Source organism: Candoia aspera, chromosome 2 (assembly GCF_035149785.1).
Source record: "Candoia aspera isolate rCanAsp1 chromosome 2, rCanAsp1.hap2, whole genome shotgun sequence".
Lineage (NCBI taxonomy): Eukaryota > Metazoa > Chordata > Lepidosauria > Squamata > Boidae > Candoia > Candoia aspera.
Window position 1 is genome coordinate 36,594,883 of NC_086154.1, and position 24,042 is coordinate 36,618,924.

Here is a 24,042-nt window from a genome sequence, read left to right on the forward strand (position 1 = left end):
AGTTAAATGCAAGGCAAGATCCGTATGTGCTACAGGGCTACTTCGATTTATACTTTTTTTTTCTTTTACAGGAATCTGATTTTCTTGCACACAACTTTTAATGAAATGTCTAGCACAGTTGATAGCAAAAGTCTTGCTTTGCGAATAAAAACTCTTGACTGTGCACAAAGGATCTTGCTAAAAGAGTCCCTCTTTTGAAAGAGATGGGCGGTGACAAAATTTGAAAAATAAATGAATCAATGAATCATTTAGAACTGGCTTTCTTAGAATAACACCTGCTGGCTAAGAGAATTTGAATTAGCACTTGGGTGGCCCTGTTGCCTGCACTGAAGTTCTTAATATTTTATCTATCTATCTATCTATCTATCTATCTATCTATCTATCTATCTATCTATCTATCTATCTATCTATCTATCTTATCTATCTTATCTATCTTATCTATCTTATCTATCTTATCTATCTTATCTATCTTATCTATCTATCTATATATCTTATCCCCGCCCATCTCCTCCTGTCGGAGGCCTCTGGGCGGTTTACAACAAATGATTAAAACCATCAGAATAATAAAATACAATAAAAATACTATAAATAGAAATAAAAATAAAGAATAAAAATCCAAGCGATGAAAGATCTAAAACAGTCCAAGTGTGGGAGGAGTCGTCTATAGCAGCCATCCCCATGTAGATCTATTCCCCTCTCCACCCCAAGCAAGGCGGCAGAACCAGGTCTTCAGACTCCGCCGAAAGGCCAGGAGCGATGGGGCCAATCTCACCTCCGGGGGCAGCATGTTCCACAGGGCGGGAGCTACTGCGGAGAAGGCCCGCTTCCTGGACCCCGCCAGATGAAATTGTTTGACAGACGGGGTCCGTAGCATGCCCTCTCTGCACGAAAACACTAGCAATACAGCAGGAACACATATTGAATGAACTATAATTACCAAAGCCTGTCCAAATAACCTTGCTACAGAATTTTAACAAGCCTCAGAAATATTTTCGTAACTGATTCAGCCACAAAGAATATGCTTCTGCTTGTTATCTTAACAGTGGATGTCTCTGGAATCTGGAAAAGAGAATTCTTGTGCCCCTTAGCTTAAATGCTGATTTTTAAGGATGATCAGGTACAGCAATTATCTTGAAAACCAATTGCCATGTTTCTCTTTTTGTTAGATATCACACTTCAGTGGCTTATTCAGCACTCAAAGTCTCGAAGAAGCTGAAAACATCCAGATAACTGCTCATTTGGCCATATTCTCAATTGTCTACTCCCTCCGTGATGAATTGTTATCCAGGATAGTCCTCCTGTGTCCAAGGAATTGCCTTTTTTCACAGTTCATGCCTCCATGCACACTGCTGAATGACTTATAATCCTACTTCTGTCAAAGAGTTGGCTAGAGTTGTCATAAGTCGTGCAAATGTTTTTTATTCATTTCATCTAGACAGTGGCAGTGGGTACCTCTTCTCCAGAATTTATTAATTTTTTTGCTCTGGTCTTCCTGATCCAGATTTTTATATTAGATTTTCTGCACAATTATTTCATTCTCATATTTAGCTGCTCATTGGAAATGCTGGCACGTGGCAGCACAGGGATTACGTCACCTCTTATAAAGCTTTTCCAACACTGTTTAAATGGGATACTAATTTTCCTCTCAGATGCATGTGATGTATATTATAAAATGGTTTCAATGGGAAGTGCCAGGCACTAGATATTAAATCACTAAATTATAAATTCTCAAATTGTATTCCTCCCAATGAATAAAAAATGTCAGATTGTCAGCTTTTTTTGTATTGTGCAGGACATTGCTAATTTCTTTATATATGCTAAAGTTCTTTTAAGTGGAGCAAGAAATAAAATACTTCAAAATCAACCTCTCAAAAAATTGAACATACAAATAATGTAATGTTGAATTAGATGGAACAATCACATTTTTCTTCTAGAAATGCTTTGCATAGACTGTATAGCTGTATGACGCTCTGGATGTCATGTTGATTTCCAGCACAAAAATATATGTCACTGTCTAGCTTTTTCTTCTATTAATGGAGTAGTTGTGCACAGTTGCACTTGGTGCTAAATACCTAGGCTATTGTGACAACACTAGGTTTGCCTGCTTCTCACTGTGTAATCATGTATAAAGTTCATAGGCTATGAAACATTAAATTGTGTCTTGAAGCACAAGAAAATTTATGAAGTGATCCTCTTTCTCAGTTAGCTTCTGCAGCATAGAGGTTACATGAACTGGAAAAACTGTAACACTACTTGCATATCTTTATGTTCTTGGTAGTGTCAATATTTAAACAAATTTGTCGAAGCTGAAGTTACCCATGCAGTAGTGTTGAGGTAGGCCACAGTATGCAAATACATGGTACAGGTGTTTCTGTTGCCCCTCACTGTATTATTATTTTAAGGAGCACCTGCATGTATTTAAATGCTGTTCAGAGTCCTTGTTTAATATATGTTTGGTGCGTCCAAAGGTACCTTCTTATGTGCTTGTTCAAGTACAAATTGTTTCTCAAAAAATGAACATTTTATATTGGATCAAGTACTGCTATTAGCTATAGTATATTTCTTTTTGTTACTTGCATGCATGGCAAAACTCCTCTGGTCTTATATAGACATTCTGTGTTATTTTGAAGGATTCTTTGCCAAAAGGCATAGATGGTACCTTTACAGTAACACATGAAATGTTTGTATAAGCCGGTCATAGTTCTGTTAGATCATCTGGAGAAAGTAAAATGAGAAGCTACAGTGGCAGCAAACCTAGACTAGTTTAATGTGTGCCTAAAGCATTACAGGTGTAATGTACACATACTGTATTGAATTACACCATTTTTGCCATAAAGATTGGACCAAGGTTACAAACCTAGAAATGTGCCCCTGCACAATCAATTTTGAGTTATAACTGCCATGGCCTTACAGTTCCCATACAAATTCCTGCACTGTTGCAAGACACAAGTATTGTTTCCATTTACAAATTGAGCTTGTAATTTTAACTTCTGTATGCTTCAATAAAATCCTATATGGTTGGTGCTGTAGAGAAGGTTCACTAACTCACTATTGTATACGTAGCTCACTATGGACCGCTGTACTTGTCAAGAGCAATTCTGCTTGTGCCTAAAAAAATAAGGAAACTGAATTAGAAAATGTCAACCTTTCCTGCAGGAACTAAATTATTGTTTAGGTAACTGGCCTTTTGCTGAATTCAATATATTTGAATTTTAGTGTATACCACACGGCTTTCAGTGTTTTGACATCCCCAAGCCACTACCAACTTTTTAATCTGTGCATTAATCTTGGCATGTGAACAACTTACACATTTATGAAATTCTGTAAATATGTGAATTTTTTATTTAGGTGGAATGCATTTTGTTTGTTTACTGCTATTTAGCTTTATCCAATAAACTTAAGTTTTCAGGGTCATGTTGATATTTATATTACTTGACTCCTCAAGAACCATTGCCTAGTTGAAATATGTAGGAGTACAGATCTACTCCAGTTATTTCCCTCAAACTTGAGTGTCTGCTTTATATGCTACAAGAACTTAAATGCATGAGTTAGAGACCATATTCTATGCATTGTGTATTCTAAAATTAGTGCATATGAACCAGTTTTGGTGTAATGGTTAAAGGCATTAGGCTAGAAACCAGGAGGTCCTGAGTTCTAGTCTTGCCTTAGGCATGAAGCCAGCTGGATGACCTTGGGCCAGTCTCTCTCTCAGCCCTAGGAAGAAGGCAAGGGTAAGCCACTTCCAAAATCTTGTCAAGAAAACTGCAGGAGTCAAGACTGGCTTGAAGGCAAAAAGAAAAAAAAAGTATAGCCAGTTACCTATTTTATTTAACAGAAAAATGTATTCTTGTACATTTTCTTCTTTACAAAAAAAGTTGCTTACCCACTAAGTGCTTAAAACTAGGGAGGAAAAATGAAAGGCTTTAGAATAATTTCAAGTCTACTGCATATTCAGTTCTCTCAAAAGAGCAGAATCATCTGAGAAGGAGACAAAAAGATTGGTGGCCCTAGTTGCCTCCAGCATAGACCTTTGGCATGTCATCGCCAAATTATGCATTGCTCCTGAGATAAGTGTTTTCCCACCCTTGCCTTAGAACTTCTGCCAGTGTAATCAATCTAGCATAAATGTGAAGACCCCCATATCACAAGAGGATTGTATATATCTCACCATAATTGTCACATCTAATTTACTCTATTTAATATTTTGTTGTATTCTAACTCTAAAGCGGAACAGGTAAGCGATCACGCTAGCCTACTTTGACTTAAGCATAAGGCCTGCTGGATAAGGCCAAAGTCCCTCTTACAGCAGGTTTTTCTTACAGTGGCCAACCAGATATCTTTGGTGTGTTTGCAAGCAGGAGGTAGAGACATACCCTTCTGCTGTCATTCTTCCCTGACTGTTGAGTGCTGCCCCAACCCAGAGGTAACATTGAATCTAAGACCAAAAGCTCTTGAGAGACGTCCTCGTGAATTTATCTACCCCCCGCAAAGCCATCCAAGTTAGTAGACATCATAGGTAAAGGTAAAGGTTTCCCTTGACATTAAGTCCAGTCGTGTTTGACTCTAGGGGGCGGTGCTCATCTTCGTTTCAAAGCCGAAGAGCCGGCGTTTGTCCGTAGAGACTTCCGTGGTCATGTGGCCGGCATGACTACATGGAACGCTGTTACCTGCCCGCTGAAGCGGTACCTATTAATCTACTCACATTGGCATGTTTTCGAACTGCTAGGTTGGCAGGAGTTGGGACTAGCAACGGGAGCTCACCCCGTCATGTGGATTCGAACCGCCAACCTTCCGATCGGCAAGCTCAGCAGCTCAGCAGTTTAACCCGCAGCGCCACCGCGTAGACATATCTTGTAACAAATTCCACATGTTATGTGCCGTGTGAGAAACATTATGTTCCAGAATGCCATCCAATCAGCTTCATTGGATGGTCACTATTTGCCATGCTTTGGGATAACAGGGAAAACTTGTCCGCTTTCTCCATGCCACAAATGACTTTATACACCTCGGTCATGTCTCTCCCCCGCACCCCCATTTTGGTTGGCACACCTTTTTTCAGTTCTGTGTTGCCCTTTTCAGATGTGGAGTCTAGAACTGTGCATGCTGTAGTAGCTGTCCCACCAATCCAATTTATTCTGATCAAAGATCAGATGCTGTCGGTGTGTTTCACTACAAAAATGAAGCGGTGTTTTATTACTAGTGATGAAATGCCTAAAGAGACCCAGATGAGCATTTTGCTCAGTGCAACCTGAGGTCAGTTGTTTGCAGATATTGACAGCAGGCATACAAAAGTTTATGGCATTACATTGTATAAGACAGATTTTCTTATCTATCATATGCATCATAGATTTGTATAAAGGCAGTAGAGGATTTTTAAAAAACCCCTTGTATGCATTTGATCCCTAGGATGAATTTGCCATTTTCCTATCTGCTGCAAATTGAGTCCATCTACATTGGGCTATTCACCATGAACCTGGGATCAGTTTTGTGGTTAAGAACTGATAGCTCAGTTCCCATCAAAGGAGTGAACTTGGCAGTGGGGGCATTTTCTCAAAGTATATCGGTTTACCTTGACTTCAACGGAACCACATTTATCATAAGGTTGACCCACTCAGTTTAAAGAGAGCCCTAACAATTACTTCTACCATCCTGAATAGTTTAGTATCATCCACAAACTTCAACAACTTACTGCTTACCCTTGGATTGTTTATAAGCAAAGTAAAAAGCACGACAGTCGTCTGCATACAGATACTTAAGAGACTCCATTTCTTCTCCTTCACTGAGAAAATTGCTCATCTGTTCCAATTCTTTGCTTTCTGTTTTTTAATCTGTAAAAGGACAGAGACTGCTATGTTTAGTGAAGAGCCTTTGATTAGGAACTTCTGTTAAAGGCTTCCAGAAAATCCAGATATAAAATATCAACAAGGTCACCTCTATCTGCAAACCTGTTGACACTCTCAGAAAATTCTAGAATGCTGTTGAGGCAAAACTAACTTCTGCAAAATATATACTTATTTTCCTTCCTTCCTTGCTTATTTTTTCTTTGATTACGGTTTCTACCAATTGACCTGGAACAGATTTGGGCTGACTAGCTGTTAATTTCCTGGCTCTGTCCTGGGACCCTTTTTTAAAAATAGGCCTCCACTGAGCCAGGAATTTTCAAACTCTGTTCTGCAAATCCTTAGAGTTCCACCAGAACTTGATAGGATTCTTTGAGAGATTTAAGAGCAGGGGGAAAAAAGTTCATTTGAACATAACCAAATCCTAATCATTTGAGCTTTGCCTCTTGTCCAGGGATTCCAGATTTTTTTTAAGGTTCCATAGCTGGAAAAAATTGAAAACCATACATTAAACTTTTAAGGAAGAAGGAGGATGTTTATCCTTTTCTCCAGATTTGCATGCTACGAGATTAATGTGAGGATTTTAAAATTCAGTATGTTATTGCCATGTTGTTGTTTAGTCGTTCAGTTGCTTCCGACTCTTCGTGACTTCATGGACTAGCCCATGCCAGAGCTTCCTGTCGGTCGTCAACACCCCCAGCTCCCCCAGGGACGAGTCCGTCACCTCTAGAATATCATCCATCCATCTTGCCCTTGGTCGGCCCCTCTTCCTTTTGCCTTCCACTCTCCCTAGCATCAGCATCTTCTCCAGGGTGTCCTGTCTTCTCATTATGTGGCCAAAGTATTTCAGTTTTGCCTTTAATATCATTCCCTCAAGTGAGCAGTCTGGCTTGATTTCCTGGAGGATGGACTGGTTGGATCTTCTTGCAGTCCAAGGCACTCTCAGAATTTTCCTCCAACACCACAGTTCAAAAGCATCTATCTTCCTTCACTCAGCCTTCCTTATGGTCCAGCTCTCGCAGCCATATGTTACTACAGGGAATACCATTGCTTTAACTATGCGGACCTTTGTTGTCAGTGTGATGTCTCTGCTCTTAACTATTTTATCGAGATTTCTCATTGCTCTTCTCCCAAGGATTAAGCGTCTTCTGATTTCCTGACTGCATGTTATTGCCATAGAAGGATTTTATTTCCAATAATTTTTCCAATAATATTTCCAATAATTTCTCTACTTATTTCCAGTTAGCTGCTCACAGTTACCATGGAGTCAGGCAGCATCTAAATGTAACAAAATAAATCTGATTTTTATTATGAACATGTGACTACAGGGATGCATCAAAGTCATGTAAAAACTTATGCAATGGGATCCCTATTGTATATGTGCTTGTTACTGGCATTTATACCAAGCTCAACATATAGCAACGCACACATACATTTCTTAGATATGTTTTGCTTCCTAGGAAACAAAATCTTCTAAAGATCCCTTGATTGTTGATTATATAAAATTCTTCCTTAAGGAGGGAGATTTACCTCTAATAGTTATGTTGTGACTCCGTATATTTGTGTGACTTCTAATCTCACCACTAATTTCTACATAACTGCACAGAAGCAGCATTTTTAAAAATCAAGCCAGAGAGTTTTAATTAAATTAACTCTTCTCTGTGCAGTGTGATCCCATAGTTCTTAAAGAATGAAACTTACCTCTTTAATGTGAAGTTGCCCACATTTGAAATAATTTTTTAAATCATGATATCCCAGGGAAGCCCTGGTGACCTCTTGTGGAGCCCTGATTGAGAAACCCTGGGGTAAGTATTTATACTTTTCTGCTCTACAGTATCTATTTTGGAATCAGGCTATTACAACTGGATTGAGAAATGACTAGTGGGCAAGCAAACATTATAATTATATTTAATGGTATTTCTGTAAGCTACAAACAGATTTTGCAAATATGGCGCCCCGTGTTTCTATCCCTAACACGGTCCCACAAATCTCTTTAAGTCACCATACATCATTTTTTGTATGAAGACAAGTGATAATAGCCATGTCAAGATTTTACAGCTTAAGACCAGGCTTTGAGTTGGAACTGGCACTCACATCACCATCCAATTTTCCACATTTTATATGAGAAGGTGGCCTAGACCAGCTTTAGAGGCAGATTTACTTAATGTGTTTTGCGGTAGTCTGATATGGAGGCGACCCTAGATATTTGTGTAGAAGTTCTATTATCTTGCAGTTTGGAAATAAAATTGGGCAGAACCGTGTGTGGTCTGCTGTTGATATTGAAGCCTAAATCCTCTGACTAATTTCTGCAGATATTTTGTAACAATGTTGCAGAACATGGAGGATAAAATATCTCCATGGTATGGTACTCCACAAGTCAAAACTGGGAAGTGAAAACAAAATAACCCAGTACTATCTTTGGGTGCTGACTGCTGAGGAAAAACTGGAACTGCCATAATACTATTTCCTCTTAAGCACAGGCAGGATATCATGATTGATGTGACAAATGTTGCTGAGAAATCTGGTACAAGCAGGTCATCCTCACTCTTCCATGTAAAGAATCCATTGAGGTGATCAAGTGATTCCAATCCTGAACAAAGTCAGAAATCTAAGCAGCAAGGGAACTGGGCAGTTTTCTTCAAAGAAACCCATGGAATATTGATTTATGATTTATGTATCATGGACTTTATGGAACAATGACTTGTGCTTTATATATGATATAGATTTTGTATATAGCAGAAGCTGGTATCTCTCCCACCCATTTGTGTAATATGTGAGCAATATAATTAAGGCAGTCCTTGTAGATCACATTTGCAAGAAAAAAATGAGACATATATCAGATATATCTTCTAGATATCATTCAACTCTTTATAATTGAGCCATATTATTTCCAGTTGATAACCACTGTCATACTCAGCATTTGTTTTTAAAAACTGGAATGTATATTTTCAGAAACGGAGTATTTATAAAGATTTTCATTCCTCTTAGCAGGCTTAGGGCAATCTAATGAGCACAATCTAATGCTACTGGACCTAATGAAACCCAGTATGAAAGCTCTCCATCCACCCATCATTGTAATTTGCTGCCAATATAATTTGGTACATTTGGTCTCCAAGATCGGCACATTCTTTTCCAACAAACTTCTTGAAATTCAAAAACCTGCAACAATTGTCAGTTGTTCTAATATTGAGGATCTTTATATATATATATTTTCTCATCGCTTCATAGCCATTATTGCTTTTGATACTTTGTTTAGCGTGTGTGATTTTTGCTTTGTCATTGCCTTCTTTAAAAAAAGCAGTGCAGAGTGGTCAAGATGCACCTGAGAAGAACGTAACTCTAGCTCATAATCCACAAGAAGACTCACATGTTATTAAATGTAAATGCTTAACTGAAATAACTGGGCTTTCTTAATTCAAAAATGATTCCTCTTAAAAAGGAACTGCTGGTTTGGGTGCTGAGCTTCATAGGAGAACATATTCCCAACATTCGGACCCTTCCTAAAGGAACCTCTGGTTATGTGGGTTATGGAATTATGCTATCCATATTATTCTTGTAAAATTGCAAGCAAGTTCTAGTTATTTTCTGAAGCTGAATGCATATATGCCCTTCAACAGTAAATAACCTGGCAGAGCTTCAGAGTAATTTCATAACCTTTAGTATTTGGGGTATATCCATGATCTGGTTAGCTGATGGAGAATGGATACTTCCTGGCCTATGTTGTGTGATATACTGAAACATCTAACCAAATGCATTGTACCTGTGCATGTTGTGAGAACTCAAGGAAACAGAAATAATGCTTTATTTAATTACTTAGTTTCCCCCTCAAGTCCTGCTATGCTGCCTCATTGTTGTGGGTGGTGGTGATGGGTATTCCTGTGAGGGATGAGCAAAAAATGTTGGACACCAAGAATATATACTCCCAACAGGGTCATCCAAGGCATGAAGGCCTTCTCTGTTAAAGCAGGCAGGCATCTGTATCAGGCATCAACAGTACACTAAAATTATCATTTTAGTGACAACAGCAAGGGATTTTATACTGCGCGGGAGAAAGCAATAGTAAACCACTCCTGTATTTACCAAGAAAAACACATAGATAAGATAAAGTGATTGATTATACAGAGAGCTATTAAGAGAGAAGGTGCAGTATTAAAATGACATCTGTAAAGAGAAGACGAAAACAGATATGGAAAAACATAGAAAGTCTTCCAAAAGATCTTTGCACTCAGAAGAAGGTACCAAACTCAAATTGGTTTTATGAAGGATGGCAATGGACAGATAGTAACTGATTGCACAATCAAACAGGGATGGATGGAGTATACTGAAATTCTGTATACTAGAGGTGTCAACATCTAAGATACTTTAGAAGACGTTGTCTCCTTACAAGGACCTCTACTATTAGAAGATGAACTTAGATCAGCCATTACCAAGCCAGAAGGGCACAGGAACTGATGGCTGCCACAGAAACATGGCAAGCAACGTAACGGTTCTAACCAAGCTATGGAGGATGACACAGTGCCCAACAGATTAGAAGAGGTCAACCTACATATAAATACAAGGAGACTTAGCAAAGTGTGCAAACTATCATACAGTACATTATCCTTAATTTCACATGGTAGGAAAATAATGCTTAGGATCATCCAACGCAGATTAGAGCCCTACATGGAAATGGAGATGACAGATATTCAAGCTGGTTTTAGAAAAGGCAGAGGAACAAGAGACATTAGTGCAGATGTGCACTAAATAATACAGAAAGCCAAAGAATACCCCAAGGGCAGCAATATTTGTTTAATTATAGATAGGGCTTTGAACGTGTCACCACATCAAGCTGCGGAATGTTCTTGGAAAAATGGGAATCCCGGAACATCTAATTGTCCTCAAGAAAATCCTATACACAGGACAGGAAGCCACAGGCCGCATGGAAGAACAGGATGAACTCGATTACAATAACGATGGACGCCCCGCCGTAAGACCTGAAGGGCCAGGTTGGGGATAGATCATCCAGGAGAAATTACCTACGTGGTTGCTAGGAGTCAGCCCCGACTTGATGCCACCTAAGCGGAAAGCGTGTAGTGAAAACACTGAGATCAGCGTATAAATAGGTGGAAAGGCATTTAGTTGGTGGCAAGAGTTCGTCGGGGGAGGGGGAGCTGTAACACGTAATCTCCCTTTCCCGCTATACAAAGGTACTTAACCTTCAAGCACCGACCCCGCTGACCAAAGAGGCGGAAAGACCAGCGCAATTCCCCAAGCTTGCAGAGATGCAGAGATAGCGCTCCGCCCAAAGGCTAACCCCTCCCTCCTGATTGGCTAAGCCGGGTCGGGAAAAAACTCGCCCCGTGCCACATCACTCTTTCTCAGCGGAAGCCCTTCCCTCGCGATCAAAGGCGACAAATGCCGTAGGTTGGCGTCATCCTCATCCGTCCGTTCTTCGGTCGGAAGCCTATCGGGAAGTTTTCGAAGGCGAATCCAAAGAGGTTCTTCGTGAAGTGTCGCACTGCTTCCTTTCTGCTCTGTCCTCCCCCCGCCCGCGGCCGCATGTCACACCCGTCTCTCTTAAAGAAGACGCGTCATTCTTCGGGCCGAGGCGGAGTTGGGGGAGGCGCTGAGCGGCTTCGCTTTCGGCCCCCTCCCTCGCTCTCCAGGCGCGGAGCGTTCCGAGCGGAGCTTCCGCGAGAAGTATGTGCGTGAGAGGAGAGCGCGGAGGCTGTGGCGGCTGCGACTCCTCCGACCATGCAATGGCGGTCGTTGGTGCTGGCGCTGCTGGCCCTGAGGCTGGCTGGGCAGGCCCTGCTGTGGCTGGCGAGGCCCAGCTTAGGCTTCTACCAGCAGCGCCTCCGGGCCTTTTCCTGCAGCAGCCCGGCCGAGGAAGGCGCCGCCTCCAGCTCGCGGTGCCTCAAAGCCCCCCACTGGGCCTCTTTCTTGGGCCGAGCCTGGGGAGGCGATAGCGGCGGCGGGGACGGCCCCGGCCCCACCGCTGCTTCTTCCGGGAGGGCCGGCCGCGGCGGCGACGAGTATGAGCAGCGCTACAGCCGGGCTTTCCCCCCTCAGCTCCGGGCCCAGCTGCGCGATGCCGCCCGCAGCATGTTCTCTTTCGGCTACGACAACTACATGGCGCACGCTTTCCCGCAGGACGAGCTGAACCCCATCGACTGCCGCGGCCGTGGGCCGGACCGAGCTGACCCGTAAGTTGCCGCGCCAGCTCGGAGGCATTGAGAGGGCCGGGAGGGTAGGAGTTAGTTGCCCGCCGTGGGTTTCGAGGCTGCCTTAGCTTTGCCTCCACTCAGCCCCGGCTGTGTTCAAGGCGGGGGATGTGGTTTGCGACAAGAGGTGGAAGAAAGAGGCATTCGGTTAGCATCAAGTGGGAGACAGCAGTCTTGACTGCAAGTTAAATGGGCAGGGAGTGTCTGGTATGGCAATTTAGGGATTTGGCTTTAGAGAGAAATGAGACATACCGAGTAGATTTAGAGTGCACTTTTTCAAAAAGGGGATAGACTGATAGACTCAGATAGGACTGAGAGGTACATTGAAAGTAAGTTTTAAAAAGGTAAGAATTTGATTCAGTAATCACAATGGTTGAAGTGCATTCATATTTTCACTTCATTACTATGCATTGCATGTATAAGAACAATTAAATGCCCCAGATACCTTGATTTAGGAGACTGACAATGGCAGTAATAGTTCCCAGTGGTATAGGTGGAAGGGAGCGCAAGGATGGAAGATTTGAAAGAAACAAGATTGAAACTTGATTTCAAGATATGAACAGCTGAAAAGTAGAACTAGTGATGATAGTGATAATAAAATAAGGCTAGTTTTTTTTTACTGAAGTCAACTGGAATGCCTGCCTTCCACTTCTTTGAAAATCATACAGAAGGTAACTAGAGGGTGACACCCACTGATTTAGTGGAGACTTTCTCAAATTCCTTTTCTTTGTTAGATTTTACAGTCCAGAAGTGTCTGACAGAATTGTATTGAATTTGGTGATAATATTTTGCATGTTGTTTATACTTCTAAAGATCTTTAACCTTCTTGAAAATTGCATAAGCATTGCTTCATTCCTCCCAAGAGGAATCCTCCTCAGGTGTAAAGACTAAGCTTATTGCTTTGAAAGTACTAATAATTTCTGTGTGTGCCTCTCTCTTGCAGCTACATATAGTAATATCAGATTGCTTCTGAATAGTTGCATGTGAGTAGTGTATGCACCCTGTAGATTAACACATCTAAGGGGACATGTCTCATTCTGTACACTTTTGGGCAAGTTGATTTAGAAGTGAGTTTTATGACACTTTGAAAATCAGTACACTCTTTTCTAAATAATGCAAACCTGAGAATATAATAAAAACCCTGTTGGATAATGCCTCTATCTAGTCTAACATTCTCTTAGAATGGCTAACCTATAATAATAAAAATAAAAAATTTATTGGACAATAGACCATTCTTAATGTTGTTCCCAACAAGTGGCATTGATCTTGGAGATAGAGCATATGTATGTGTGTGTATAAAATCCATCATAACCACTAGGGCTGTGCAAGTCACTTGGAATAATACTTTGTGTACAGCAAAACCATGAGTGAAGCATTGCTGATTTAGGCAGTTGATCTTGCCAAAGTTTGGTGTGGCCACTTTAACAGCTGTACCTGTGAGTACATTTATAGAGGTCACCTTCCTTGGGACTGCTGCCAAATTGAAGCAACCTTACAAATAATTTATATAGCTCTAATGGATAATACCTAAAGATAGCTGCCAGTTCAATATAGGCTTATTCTCCATGGCTATGTAATCCTTTTTTAAAGTGATCACACTTTGCACTATTAAATTTTATATCTTAACCGGGCATGGTATGATTATTTTTGACAATCCTGAATGCCCCTGTACTTAATTGGATGCTCCTCAAATCTGCTAGTTTGAGATACGAGAAAAGGGTGTTCTTTTTTTATACATAGTATTTTGGTTGCCCTTTTCTCTACCTTTTGCAACTCTAAAATCTCCTTTTTTCAGTCTAGGTGATTAACTTTGCATACAGTGTTCCAAATGCAGTCGACTTATACATGTGTACTAGTATTATAATGCATAAAATATTGTCAGCCTTTATTTTTAGTCTCTCTTCTAGTGTTCCCTATATGGAATTTACTTGCACAGTTGCCACAATAGTTTTCATTGAGTTATGTAACACATTTCCCAAGATCCTTAATCAACTTGGTCCTCGTAAGAATATTTATGTTAATTTTTTGCTTCCAAGTGTGTTCCATTTTACTTAGTAACAGTGATCTTCATTTGCCATTTTATTTGCACTTTTGAAATATTCTTCTGAAACTTCTTGCATTACTTTTTGTTTTTAGTAATCCTAAGACATTAAGGTCATCACCAAATGTAGCCATCTCACTATTCATCCTTAACTCCAGATAATTAATGAACAGCTTAAAAAGCTTTGGAACAAATACAGGTCATTGAGAGATACTAGTTATGGTATTTCTCTGTAGAAAAATTGCACAGCTGTTACTTTTTTCCTTCCTTTCAAAACATCTGTGGGTTTTGAATACTTTTTGAATAGAAAATAGTGGGAAAATGCCTCCTGCCTGACTTAAATTGGTGATTTTTCTAATAAATATTTTTATAGAAATAACAATATAAGCTTGGAATCAGTTATCAGTCTAGTAACTGACACAAGTGGTTACTTATAGAAATAATCAGTGTGAAGTTGATTTTCAAATTTGATCTGAACTAAGATGCTTGGAGCATGTGGAAAGCTGTTCGTTCAGATTTATACATTTTTATAGTCAACGTATCTTTATGGGAAAATGTTCTATTAAAAATTCTTCAAAAACCTTACAGTTTATTGAAAGTGAATTTTGTCAGTAGAGAAATTTGAACCTTTATTAGAAATAAAGTAGTATAATGTGATGTAGACTTTACCCATTCTATTCTTTTAGATGTTATAGTTGTGGCTATTTCCAAACATATGTGCCAATAACAGGTACAGCTGGTCTCTGACTTCTGTAAACATTCCTTCCAAATTGCCTTATATAACCTGATTTTTATATAAGTTACATTGTAGGGCAATTGTTATGCAGGTACCATACATGTGTATATTATATATAAAATGATATATGCTGTATAAGGAAATACTGTGTAATCTCCAATTTTCATGGATTAAGTCTTCTGTAATGAGAACTTTTTGTATCTTTTAACAATATTTCTGGAGTTATCTTGTTAGAATAATGAAACATTAAAGTAAATATTAAAATTTTCTAAATAGCAAACTTCCATTTTGCTGATTTTTTCTGGTTGTATATAAAACTCCCAGTGATCTTGGATGATTCTATGTCTTTTTTTTTTTTTAGGGCAGATGCTCTTTCTATATTTTTCATAGAATTATCATATATAAACTGTAGCTCAGTGTACTCAACGTTGTTTTCTTTGTAAGTAGTCTATTATAATTGGTTATAGACCACTTGGTTAAATCAAGGGAGGCAAGTTCCATTTCTTGAACAAGAGAACCCTTAAATGTGATCTCTAAATAAATAGAGTTGTCTACAGATCTGTTTCTTCAAAACAGCTATTCTTAATCATTAATGTTCTAAAAAGAAACTGTTTACTGTACTAAAGTGATAAATAAGGCTTTTTGCCAAAAATAATTGATAACAGGGCTGTATGGTATTCACAGCTATTTTTGCTTCGGAAAATTTACTTACCAGGTAGAACAGCTTTTCTCTTTCTTTCATCTCTAGCACTGCAATTATATAAATATTTCATATTTTCTAAAATCATGTAATGTGCTTTATAACGTGGGGGCTAGTTATAGTGCAAATGGTTCATTAGGCCAGTTTGTCCATAGGGAAAAGAAATCTGCATGTTTAGAGAGGTTAGCTGAAGTTTTTAAGGAAGTCTTTATTTTTAAAATGACAAGATGCTGTTTGGGCTGAACAGTGGCTTGTTGCTTCAACACTTGCTGCAGCAAAATATTGCCAACTATGATATGGTTAGCTGTGCTTTCTTTGGATCTCTAATGAAGTATTAGTACATGCATTGTGTAACAAAGAAAAATCCATCTCTTTGGAGTCTTGGCATTAATGCTTAGTGTTAACATATCTAAAGAGATAGAAAAAGGTACTTAATGGATAATAACTCTGTGCGGTAGGATGAACAGTTTTCTGGAGTTGGTCCAGTTTTTCCATAGGTCAACTTGAGCTGAAGTCACCTTGCTTAGAGTCCAGTACTTAATACACTGGGCTATATTGCTGGGCTATATTGGTTGTGATATAAATGGTAGATTATTGTTTAAAATTTCATATGTGCCCAGTTTCTAAAATCAAACTTGCTGAGCCTGCTGTAATTCACTTGAATACAGTACTCTTTCTAATCCTATTTAAACTTCAGTGGAACATAAGTCCCAGCTACCTTGGTCTCAGAAGTTTCATGCCATGACATTAAAATACAATTCCAAAATAGTTTGTGTAACTATGAGAGTGTTAATATTAGGTTTAAGCTATGTGGCTACAGCTGCAATCTTTTATGCCCTTATCTAAGAATATTTCCCTTGAAATTCTTTGGGATGTTCTTCCAGATAATGGTGTGTAGAATTAGGCTAGATCACTTATAGTTTACATAAGTAAATTAAGTCTCTTAAAATCTGGTTGAACTAACTGTAATGAAATTTATTTCAGTTCAAATCTGAATATCAATGATGTCCTGGGAAACTACTCGCTTACTCTGATTGATGCATTGGATACCCTAGCAGTGAGTTAAATCTATTTTTTTTAATTACTGAAAGGAAAAACAAGTATTACCAGAAAAAAATATCAAATAATGATAAAAAATGTCACACAAGTATCTTCATTAACACAATGCCCAATCCTTCAGTTTTAGGAAAAGTGAAAAATAATCTCAAGAATTGTGCGTTCTTCTTTTAGCACCTTGTCTTGGCTGATGAAGATGTTTTCTGGGCCAATGACAACAGTCCTCATCTTGCAAAGTTATGGGAGGATCCTTTCTTTAGCGTGTTGTAGAGAGTTAGTTCTTTTTCATTCATGCTTTGGCTTTGGAGATAGGCATGAGCAAGAAGAAATTCATTTCTGTGTACCACAGATTTAAGGAGTGGAGAAGTCTGTAGCAACCACAAATATTTACAATTAAAAAGTTTTGGCATTGAGGTACTGTTCTTATTATTAGGTAGTTTTATACCTTAAAATATATTGTTTTTCTATCCCACGTTGTTGCGTTAAGCTCCTCGCTAGCAGGGATGGGGAAGAAATTATTTTAGTTCATATTTTACTGTAAAGCTACTCAGTGTATACGGTATTTCTCAACCAATATGCAGACTAAACCACATTTACCATTTTACATTAACAGTTTTCCAGGTTTTGTGATGCAGTTACCTGAACAAAAACATACGTACCAAAATATTTGTCTAAAGAAATAATGTAGTTACAACAACAAACTGTGCAGGTGGCCCTTGTTATTTATGATTCCATTGCCCATGGTTTTGCTTATCTGTGATTGCTAAAAAGAGATCATACTTTGGAATTTGTGGTAAAGGTTTTCATATATCTGCAGTTTTTGCTTGATTTTTGTTTCTGTACAAGCAAAATGAGGGAAAGGCTTTTCATGTACCGTATATAAAATACATTCGTTCAAGTTCATTATCTGTGGTTCTTTGGCTGGAATGGAACCTCTACACATAACAAGGACACCCTAATTATTAAAAGGAATATTGCTTATAGAAACCATAAATTAAGAAAAGTATCACATGAAGTTTGTATTTTAGGGCAGATGTTCATAACAATGCATAATTTGTGTGTGTGTGTAATATTTTTTAAAAAATTGCTCAGTGATGTAGAAATTGAATAGAAAACACTTAAAACCTGAAAGGAGAATTGAAATTGACAGATTTGCCCAGTTCTGTTTTAATAGGAGACTTCTGTTTCACTTTAATCTTACTGAAATCATCTGATTTTATTGCATGCTGATAATTTAACTTTTTTTTTTAACCTCAGTATTACTAGTAATCATAGTCTGTTCTAGCTGGGCACTATAACTAAATATTTTTAATATGTTTTAAAGTATTTTTTACAATACATGTTATGCATTTAATCCTACTTTCTTACACTTTGTAAGTTTGTGTAGTGCCTTTCTCTCCCCCCCCCCCGTTAGTTAGAAGTTAAATGAAACAGTTTATATAAATTAACACTTGGTTCCTGTGTTGTTTTGTTTTACTCTAGTGTTCTGCTATTATCTATAACAGTATCATGAAAGACTCTCTAGAAAATCTTGATAATAGAAATATATTTATATGACATTAATTGCAGATACTTATATTTATTTTTCATATTTAAAAAGAATTTTGGTATAAAAATGTATGTATAGTTTTCTCAGATCTTCATTTTTTTTTCTTAAAGGTAATGGGAAATTCCTCAGAATTCCAGAAAGCAGTGAAGCTTGTGATAGACACAGTATCATTTGACACAGATTCAACTGTCCAAGTCTTTGAGGCAACAATTAGGTAGGATGCTGAAATCTGAGAACGCTGAATATGAATAATACGTTCAAGAAACTGTGAAACAAAAATAACCCTGCTTGCTGTCCAGCCTACAAGGTTCATATTATCAATGTCATAAAATAAGTTTAAGAGCTGGACTCATATTTAATTGTTCACAAATTATAATTTAAGACTAATCCTCTTAATGCAAACTGCTTATCAAAATGATAATAAAGTATTGCCCTCCTATTTGGCTCAGTCTTTTCCAGTAAGAAGGTATATATTTCACCAGGCAACTATGAAATGCAGGATTGAGGGACAGGGTCAAAGCTTTATGATTAAGGAATATTGAATGAATTTAAATCTCCAGGAATACATGAATTACATTCTTAAGCTCAGAAGGACCTTGCTGATGATCTCACTGAACCTTTAGGCTGTCTGTCTGTTCTTCAGCATTTGTATCAATGACTTGCATGAAGTGATGGAAGGAATTCTTCAGAGATTTGTATAGCTAATAACAATCTAGAAGACAGTAATAAAATCTGAGACAGTCTTGATAGTGTTAGAGAAATGGCCTGAAAGTAACAAATTGAAGTTTAACAGAAACCAGTACAAAGTTCTTCACTTGGGAAATCAAATATTCAGATATAGAATGGGTTGGCAATGGTAATAGGTGACTGCAAACTGAATACAGGTAGTCCTTGCTTAATAATCACAATTGGGACTGGAATTTTGGTTGCTAAGCTAAGCGGTCATTAAATGAATCCAACCCAATTTCACAACCCTTTTTTTACAGTGGTCATTAAGCAAACCATGTGGTTGTTAAGCGAGTCATGTGGTCCCCTAATGATTTGCTTGCCAGGAGCTGGCCAGAAAGATGGAAAATGGTGATCACATGACCATGGTACACTGCAACGGTCATAAATGCAAACTGGTTGCCAAGAGCCCAAATCATGACTGCGGGGAGGCTGTGATGGTCGTAAGTGTGAGGACTGGTCACAAGTCGGTTTTTTCAACACTGTCATAAGTGTTGAAAACTGAGCAGTGTCATTAAGCGAATGGTTGTTAAGGACTACCTGTATGAGTCAGGATGATGTCACTGCAAAAACAGCAAATGAAGTATAGTTTCTAAATCACAGGAAGAATAATTCTACTTTTATTCTGCATTTTGAGTGTTGTGCTTGTGTGTATTTGAATTGTAGTTTATCTATTTTTTTATTTATCTATTTTTATCCCGCCTTAATTATTTTTATAAATAACTCAAAGCGGCGAATATACCTAATGCTCCTTCCTCCTCCTATTTTCCCCACAACAACAACCCTTTGAGGTGAGTTGGGCTGAGAGAGAGAGTGACTGGTTCCTTTTTTACTGAACATCACATGTAAGAATGTAAATTAAAAAAATATGAAATCATTTAAACACTCCAGATTACTTAAAGAGTAGGAAACATTTTCACTCATTTTCTAACATCTCATAAATTAACTACGTTCAGAAACAAAAAATATGCTACTTGGCATATAAGTATTTTAAGCTAATTCACTTAAAGACTCTCAGTTGTCTGATTTTCCTTTTTTTGAATGCTGAATTGGCTGTTTGGAAGCTTCTGTGAATTTTTAACATAGGACAGATAGAAGAACTTTGTCTAAATTTGCAGGAGGTCACATATAGGCTCAAAGCTGGAGCATAGTACCCCAGAATAAGCAGGATTGAAGATTTGTTATACTGTATGCTCCCAGACTCCTTATATGAAGACTAAGACCAATTTGAGAGTACAGTGAAACAGAAACATTTAAATCGTAATAATCATGTATGTATGTATGTATGTATGTATGTATGTATTTCAAATTTCGTCACTGCCCATCTCGCACAAAGCAACTGGGTGGTTTACAATAAAACTAAAAATAAATACAGATTAAAATACACTAAAAACCATACATCTTACAAACACACACACACACACACACACACACACAGAGGGACACTCTAACCTAATGTTATGATTGCCTGTGAGGTTAAATTTTAATTTACACATCTTCAGTTATACCTGATTAGCTTTGAGTCACAATATATCCTTTGTCTTTTGTGGCTGAGCCAAATGTCATTATTTTGAAATTGCTTTCCTTTTTTGTAAGAAAGATACCAGACCAGTGATGTATATTCTGTTCTACTGAGAGACTTACTCAGCTTCTTATTTACCAGTCCTCAGTACTGGGCCTCTGTATAATAACGGACTTTGCATGCAAAAGACCAAAGTTACACACACAGCATAAATGGTATCAATTTACATTATATATCTAATAAAGTTATCATGCAAGTGATGTAAATCCCGGGACAACATATTCTCCAAGTTAACTGACAATTGGAAATAATAAACACCATCTCCCCCTTTAACTTGGTCTGTTAAACTGAGGTTTTACTCTAATGGTAAATGGTAAGACTATAGGTTAATGGTGGCACTTAAGCCCACAGATCTACTACCTCTTGTCTCAGTGGAGTGATAATGTGAAATAGCTTGAAGATTTTATTAACCTTTGGAATAGATTATGAAATTGCTCGCAAGCTTTAAACTCTAAGCTCATTTCAAGTTATTAGTCTGATTCAGCTCTGTCTAGTCCAGTACTTAAAATCAGATCAGATAGGTTCTTGCCTAGGATATGGAAGAATCTTAATTTTCCTAAATCAAAAGTTGAGCAGAGTGTGTATATGAAGAGTGTTATAATGTGTTCAGACAAGTGGAGAGCGTTTGTAAAGAAAGTTTAATACATTCATTTCATTCTTTTGTTTTCATTCTGCTTGGATAATAGAGTAGAACACAATTAGTTATATATCCGAACAGTAGATATATAGTCCTTAATGAGAACATTGTTAATTAAATCGTGCAGCAAATATAAATGAGTAAGTAAAAACTTTTTTGCCAAAATACCCCAAAACAACGTAGGTGTCAGATACATTGAGGAAGGTATTAAATAGCCTATAACCTTTTCCTCTATTACAGAATATTTAAAAATGCTTCTCCAATAAAAGAAGCATTTGTAGACCAGACTTGGAAGGATCTTAAAATGCTGATGTAGGAACAGAGTCCTTCAAATAGCTGGTTCTTGAATTAGGTCTGGAAGTACTGTAAATAGGCAAGTACTGATGTTCTTTCAGGTTATTTTGTTAAGTATTGTGTGAACAGGCTTGGCTTGCCCAAATTTTGTGATTATGTAATTATGCATTACATAATTATGTAATTATGCATTACAGTTCTAACCATGTGAGTTTTGAGAGTGTATATCACTGTGGCTAAGAGATCCCTGTCAAGAAATGAACAACAGTTTGTTAAAATTGGAAGACTTTGTAACTATAGGAAACTTTGTAAATAATTGGCCACAGCAGATATTTGGTAAGAACTATTGCAGAATAAGTGTTGTTTCCCATGGAAGAGATAACCAAAGTCATACTAATGAAATATCTTCTCTTTGGAGGATGTTAGGATGCTGATATCAGTTGGTGCTGATACTATTTTAAGACCTGGCTGATCAATCCAGATTTTGAATCTTAGTGGCCATAGATTGACTGTAACTTTTCTTCTCTTTATATTGCTCAGTGGAATATGGTTTTTGGGTGTTTCTATTGCTTTATTGTGCTTTTCTGCCTTTTAAAAAATAATTTACTTTTCTACCTTGCCTTGAGATCCTCTGATATAGGCAGACTATACATACTTCCATAATTTTCTTATTCCTAATATGAGGTGTGATCATAATTTTGTTATTTCTGTTGCTGTAATGTATACATATATTGTCTCATTTAAAATAATAACTGATCTCATTTCTTTTAGGGTTTTGGGAAGTCTGCTTTCAGCCCACATAATAATTACAGATACCAGGCAGCCTTTTGGTGATATGACTATTAAGGGATATGATGATGAACTCTTACATATGGCTCATGACCTGGCAGTAAGGTTACTACCTGCTTTTGAGAACACCAAAACTGGAATTCCTTATCCACGGGTATGTATAGAACAATTGACAATTTTCAAGCAAATAAAAATTCAGTCTTTTAACTCAAGGTGTAACTTGTTAAATATCTGGATTTAACTTTATCTTTAAAGATGTCCTCTGTGTATACCCTTTTCCTCTTAGTGCTGCCCACAAGTGCAAGCTGAATACACCACTGCCATTGTTTAAATATATTTTGGAAAGCAGATTCTGTAATAGATGTACTGAATGAACTGCTGTTTCCTCAAAGATTTCAGTGTTCTGGTTTTTTGATGGCTAAATACTGACATGGTCTAGATGTTCCTTTAAGATAATTTCCCTGTGGAATATGATGCAAGTTCATGACAGAGCACTGATGAAACATTTGTCACTAACTTTGAAACTGGCAAAAGATACAGCTGCTTATTCCTTAGTAAGCTTGCTAATAAACCTTATCTTTACAGGTGAACTTAAGAACAGGAGTTCCTTCTGGCAGCAATAATGAGACTTGCACTGCAGGAGCTGGATCATTACTGGTGGAATTTGGAATTCTTAGCCGGCTTCTTGGGGATTCAACTTTTGAGTGGGTTGCCCGCCGAGCTGTAAAAGCACTCTGGAGCTTAAGGAGCAATGACACTGGGTTACTAGGTGCTTATCTTATTTCCTGGATATCATTCATTATTATTTTGTTTGTATTCATAAAGATGTTCTGATAGCTAATCCTGCGCTTTCATGTGGATATGAGAGCAGGATATTTCACCAGTGAATTAACTAGAACTCGAGACATTTCCAATTGCTTGGGAATATTAAATTAAAATATTACAGTATGTGCTCTTCCCTTCTCATTTAATTTTATATATAATAGGAATGCATGCTGCCTTTATTTGTGGTAAGTTTTCCTTAATCTTATAATTAATGTTAGGTTGACAGTAGTTGTTCTAATCAAATGAAAGAAGTTCATTTATATGTTTTGTATTTTCCATTTATTCAGTTCTTTATACTTTTGAGTTCAAAAAGCAGTTTTGGTACTGTACTTTAGAAACACCTGAAATCCAGCATGCACGCTTCTTTTTTTAAAGCTTCAGAATGGGTGAGAACCACAATACTGTGGCCACCATTTCTGAAAACACTGCAGAAGTATATACATGCACTCATAGAACATGTACATATACTTCTTCGAATTGTTATCCAATATGGTAACTTAGTAAGACATTGGATCTGTTGTTTTTTATGTGTCTAGTCTTTTCTAGACAAATTATGTATTATATCCATTTTTTGGAATGGAAAGATAAGTTATTAAATTTAGATGTAGTTCATAATAACTCCACAAGAACACTAAACACTGAAAAATATAAGTTCAGCTTTCAGCATTGGATAGTTTAAAAAGCAGCATAGATGAAGAATAATTCAAACAAGTCAATTTCTTTCTCTTATTTGACTTTTTCCCTTTTGTTGTTGAGAGGCACAAGTATGTAAGTAAAAAAATTATTATTAAATTTAGCCACCACCCATCTCCCCCCAAATGGGGGACTCTCGGCAGTTTACAACAAGATAAAAACATTAAAATACTATAATAAATAATATGCCATAAACATAAATACAATATAAAATCCAGATAATGGTAGCAGTTGGAATATCATTCAGGTGTATCTAAAGGGGCCATTTAAGGTGCTAACCATCTCCAGGTGTTATTACTTCCCTTCCCGCCTCAAGTGAGGTGGCAGAACCAAGTCTTCAATTGTTTCCAGAAGGCCACAAGAGATGGAAT

At 37.7% G+C, this 24,042-nt stretch overlaps 2 protein-coding genes across 3 annotated transcripts in view; both read left to right on the forward strand.

Moving 5' to 3' along the window:
- The window catches only part of ARL8B (ADP ribosylation factor like GTPase 8B), a 29,780-nt gene extending 26,366 nt beyond the window's left edge, over positions 1-3,414 (forward strand). Inside the window, exon 7 of the mRNA XM_063291611.1 lies at positions 1,167-3,414. Within this exon, the coding sequence (XP_063147681.1) occupies positions 1,167-1,216 (50 nt within the window). The 3' untranslated portion in view covers positions 1,217-3,414. The remainder of the gene's footprint in view (positions 1-1,166) is intronic.
- A 7,833-nt stretch (positions 3,415-11,247) lies between these two features.
- EDEM1 (ER degradation enhancing alpha-mannosidase like protein 1) overlaps positions 11,248-24,042 on the forward strand; it is a 32,327-nt gene continuing 19,532 nt past the window's right edge. For both annotated transcript variants that reach the window (XR_010067078.1, XM_063291612.1), the window contains exons 1-5: positions 11,248-12,025; positions 16,505-16,577; positions 18,236-18,339; positions 22,136-22,307; positions 22,739-22,922. Coding sequence is in view for 1 of the 2 variants with exons in the window: in XM_063291612.1 (XP_063147682.1) it covers positions 11,574-12,025; positions 16,505-16,577; positions 18,236-18,339; positions 22,136-22,307; positions 22,739-22,922 (985 nt within the window). In the remaining variant the exon portion in view is untranslated. The remainder of the gene's footprint in view (positions 12,026-16,504; positions 16,578-18,235; positions 18,340-22,135; positions 22,308-22,738; positions 22,923-24,042) is intronic.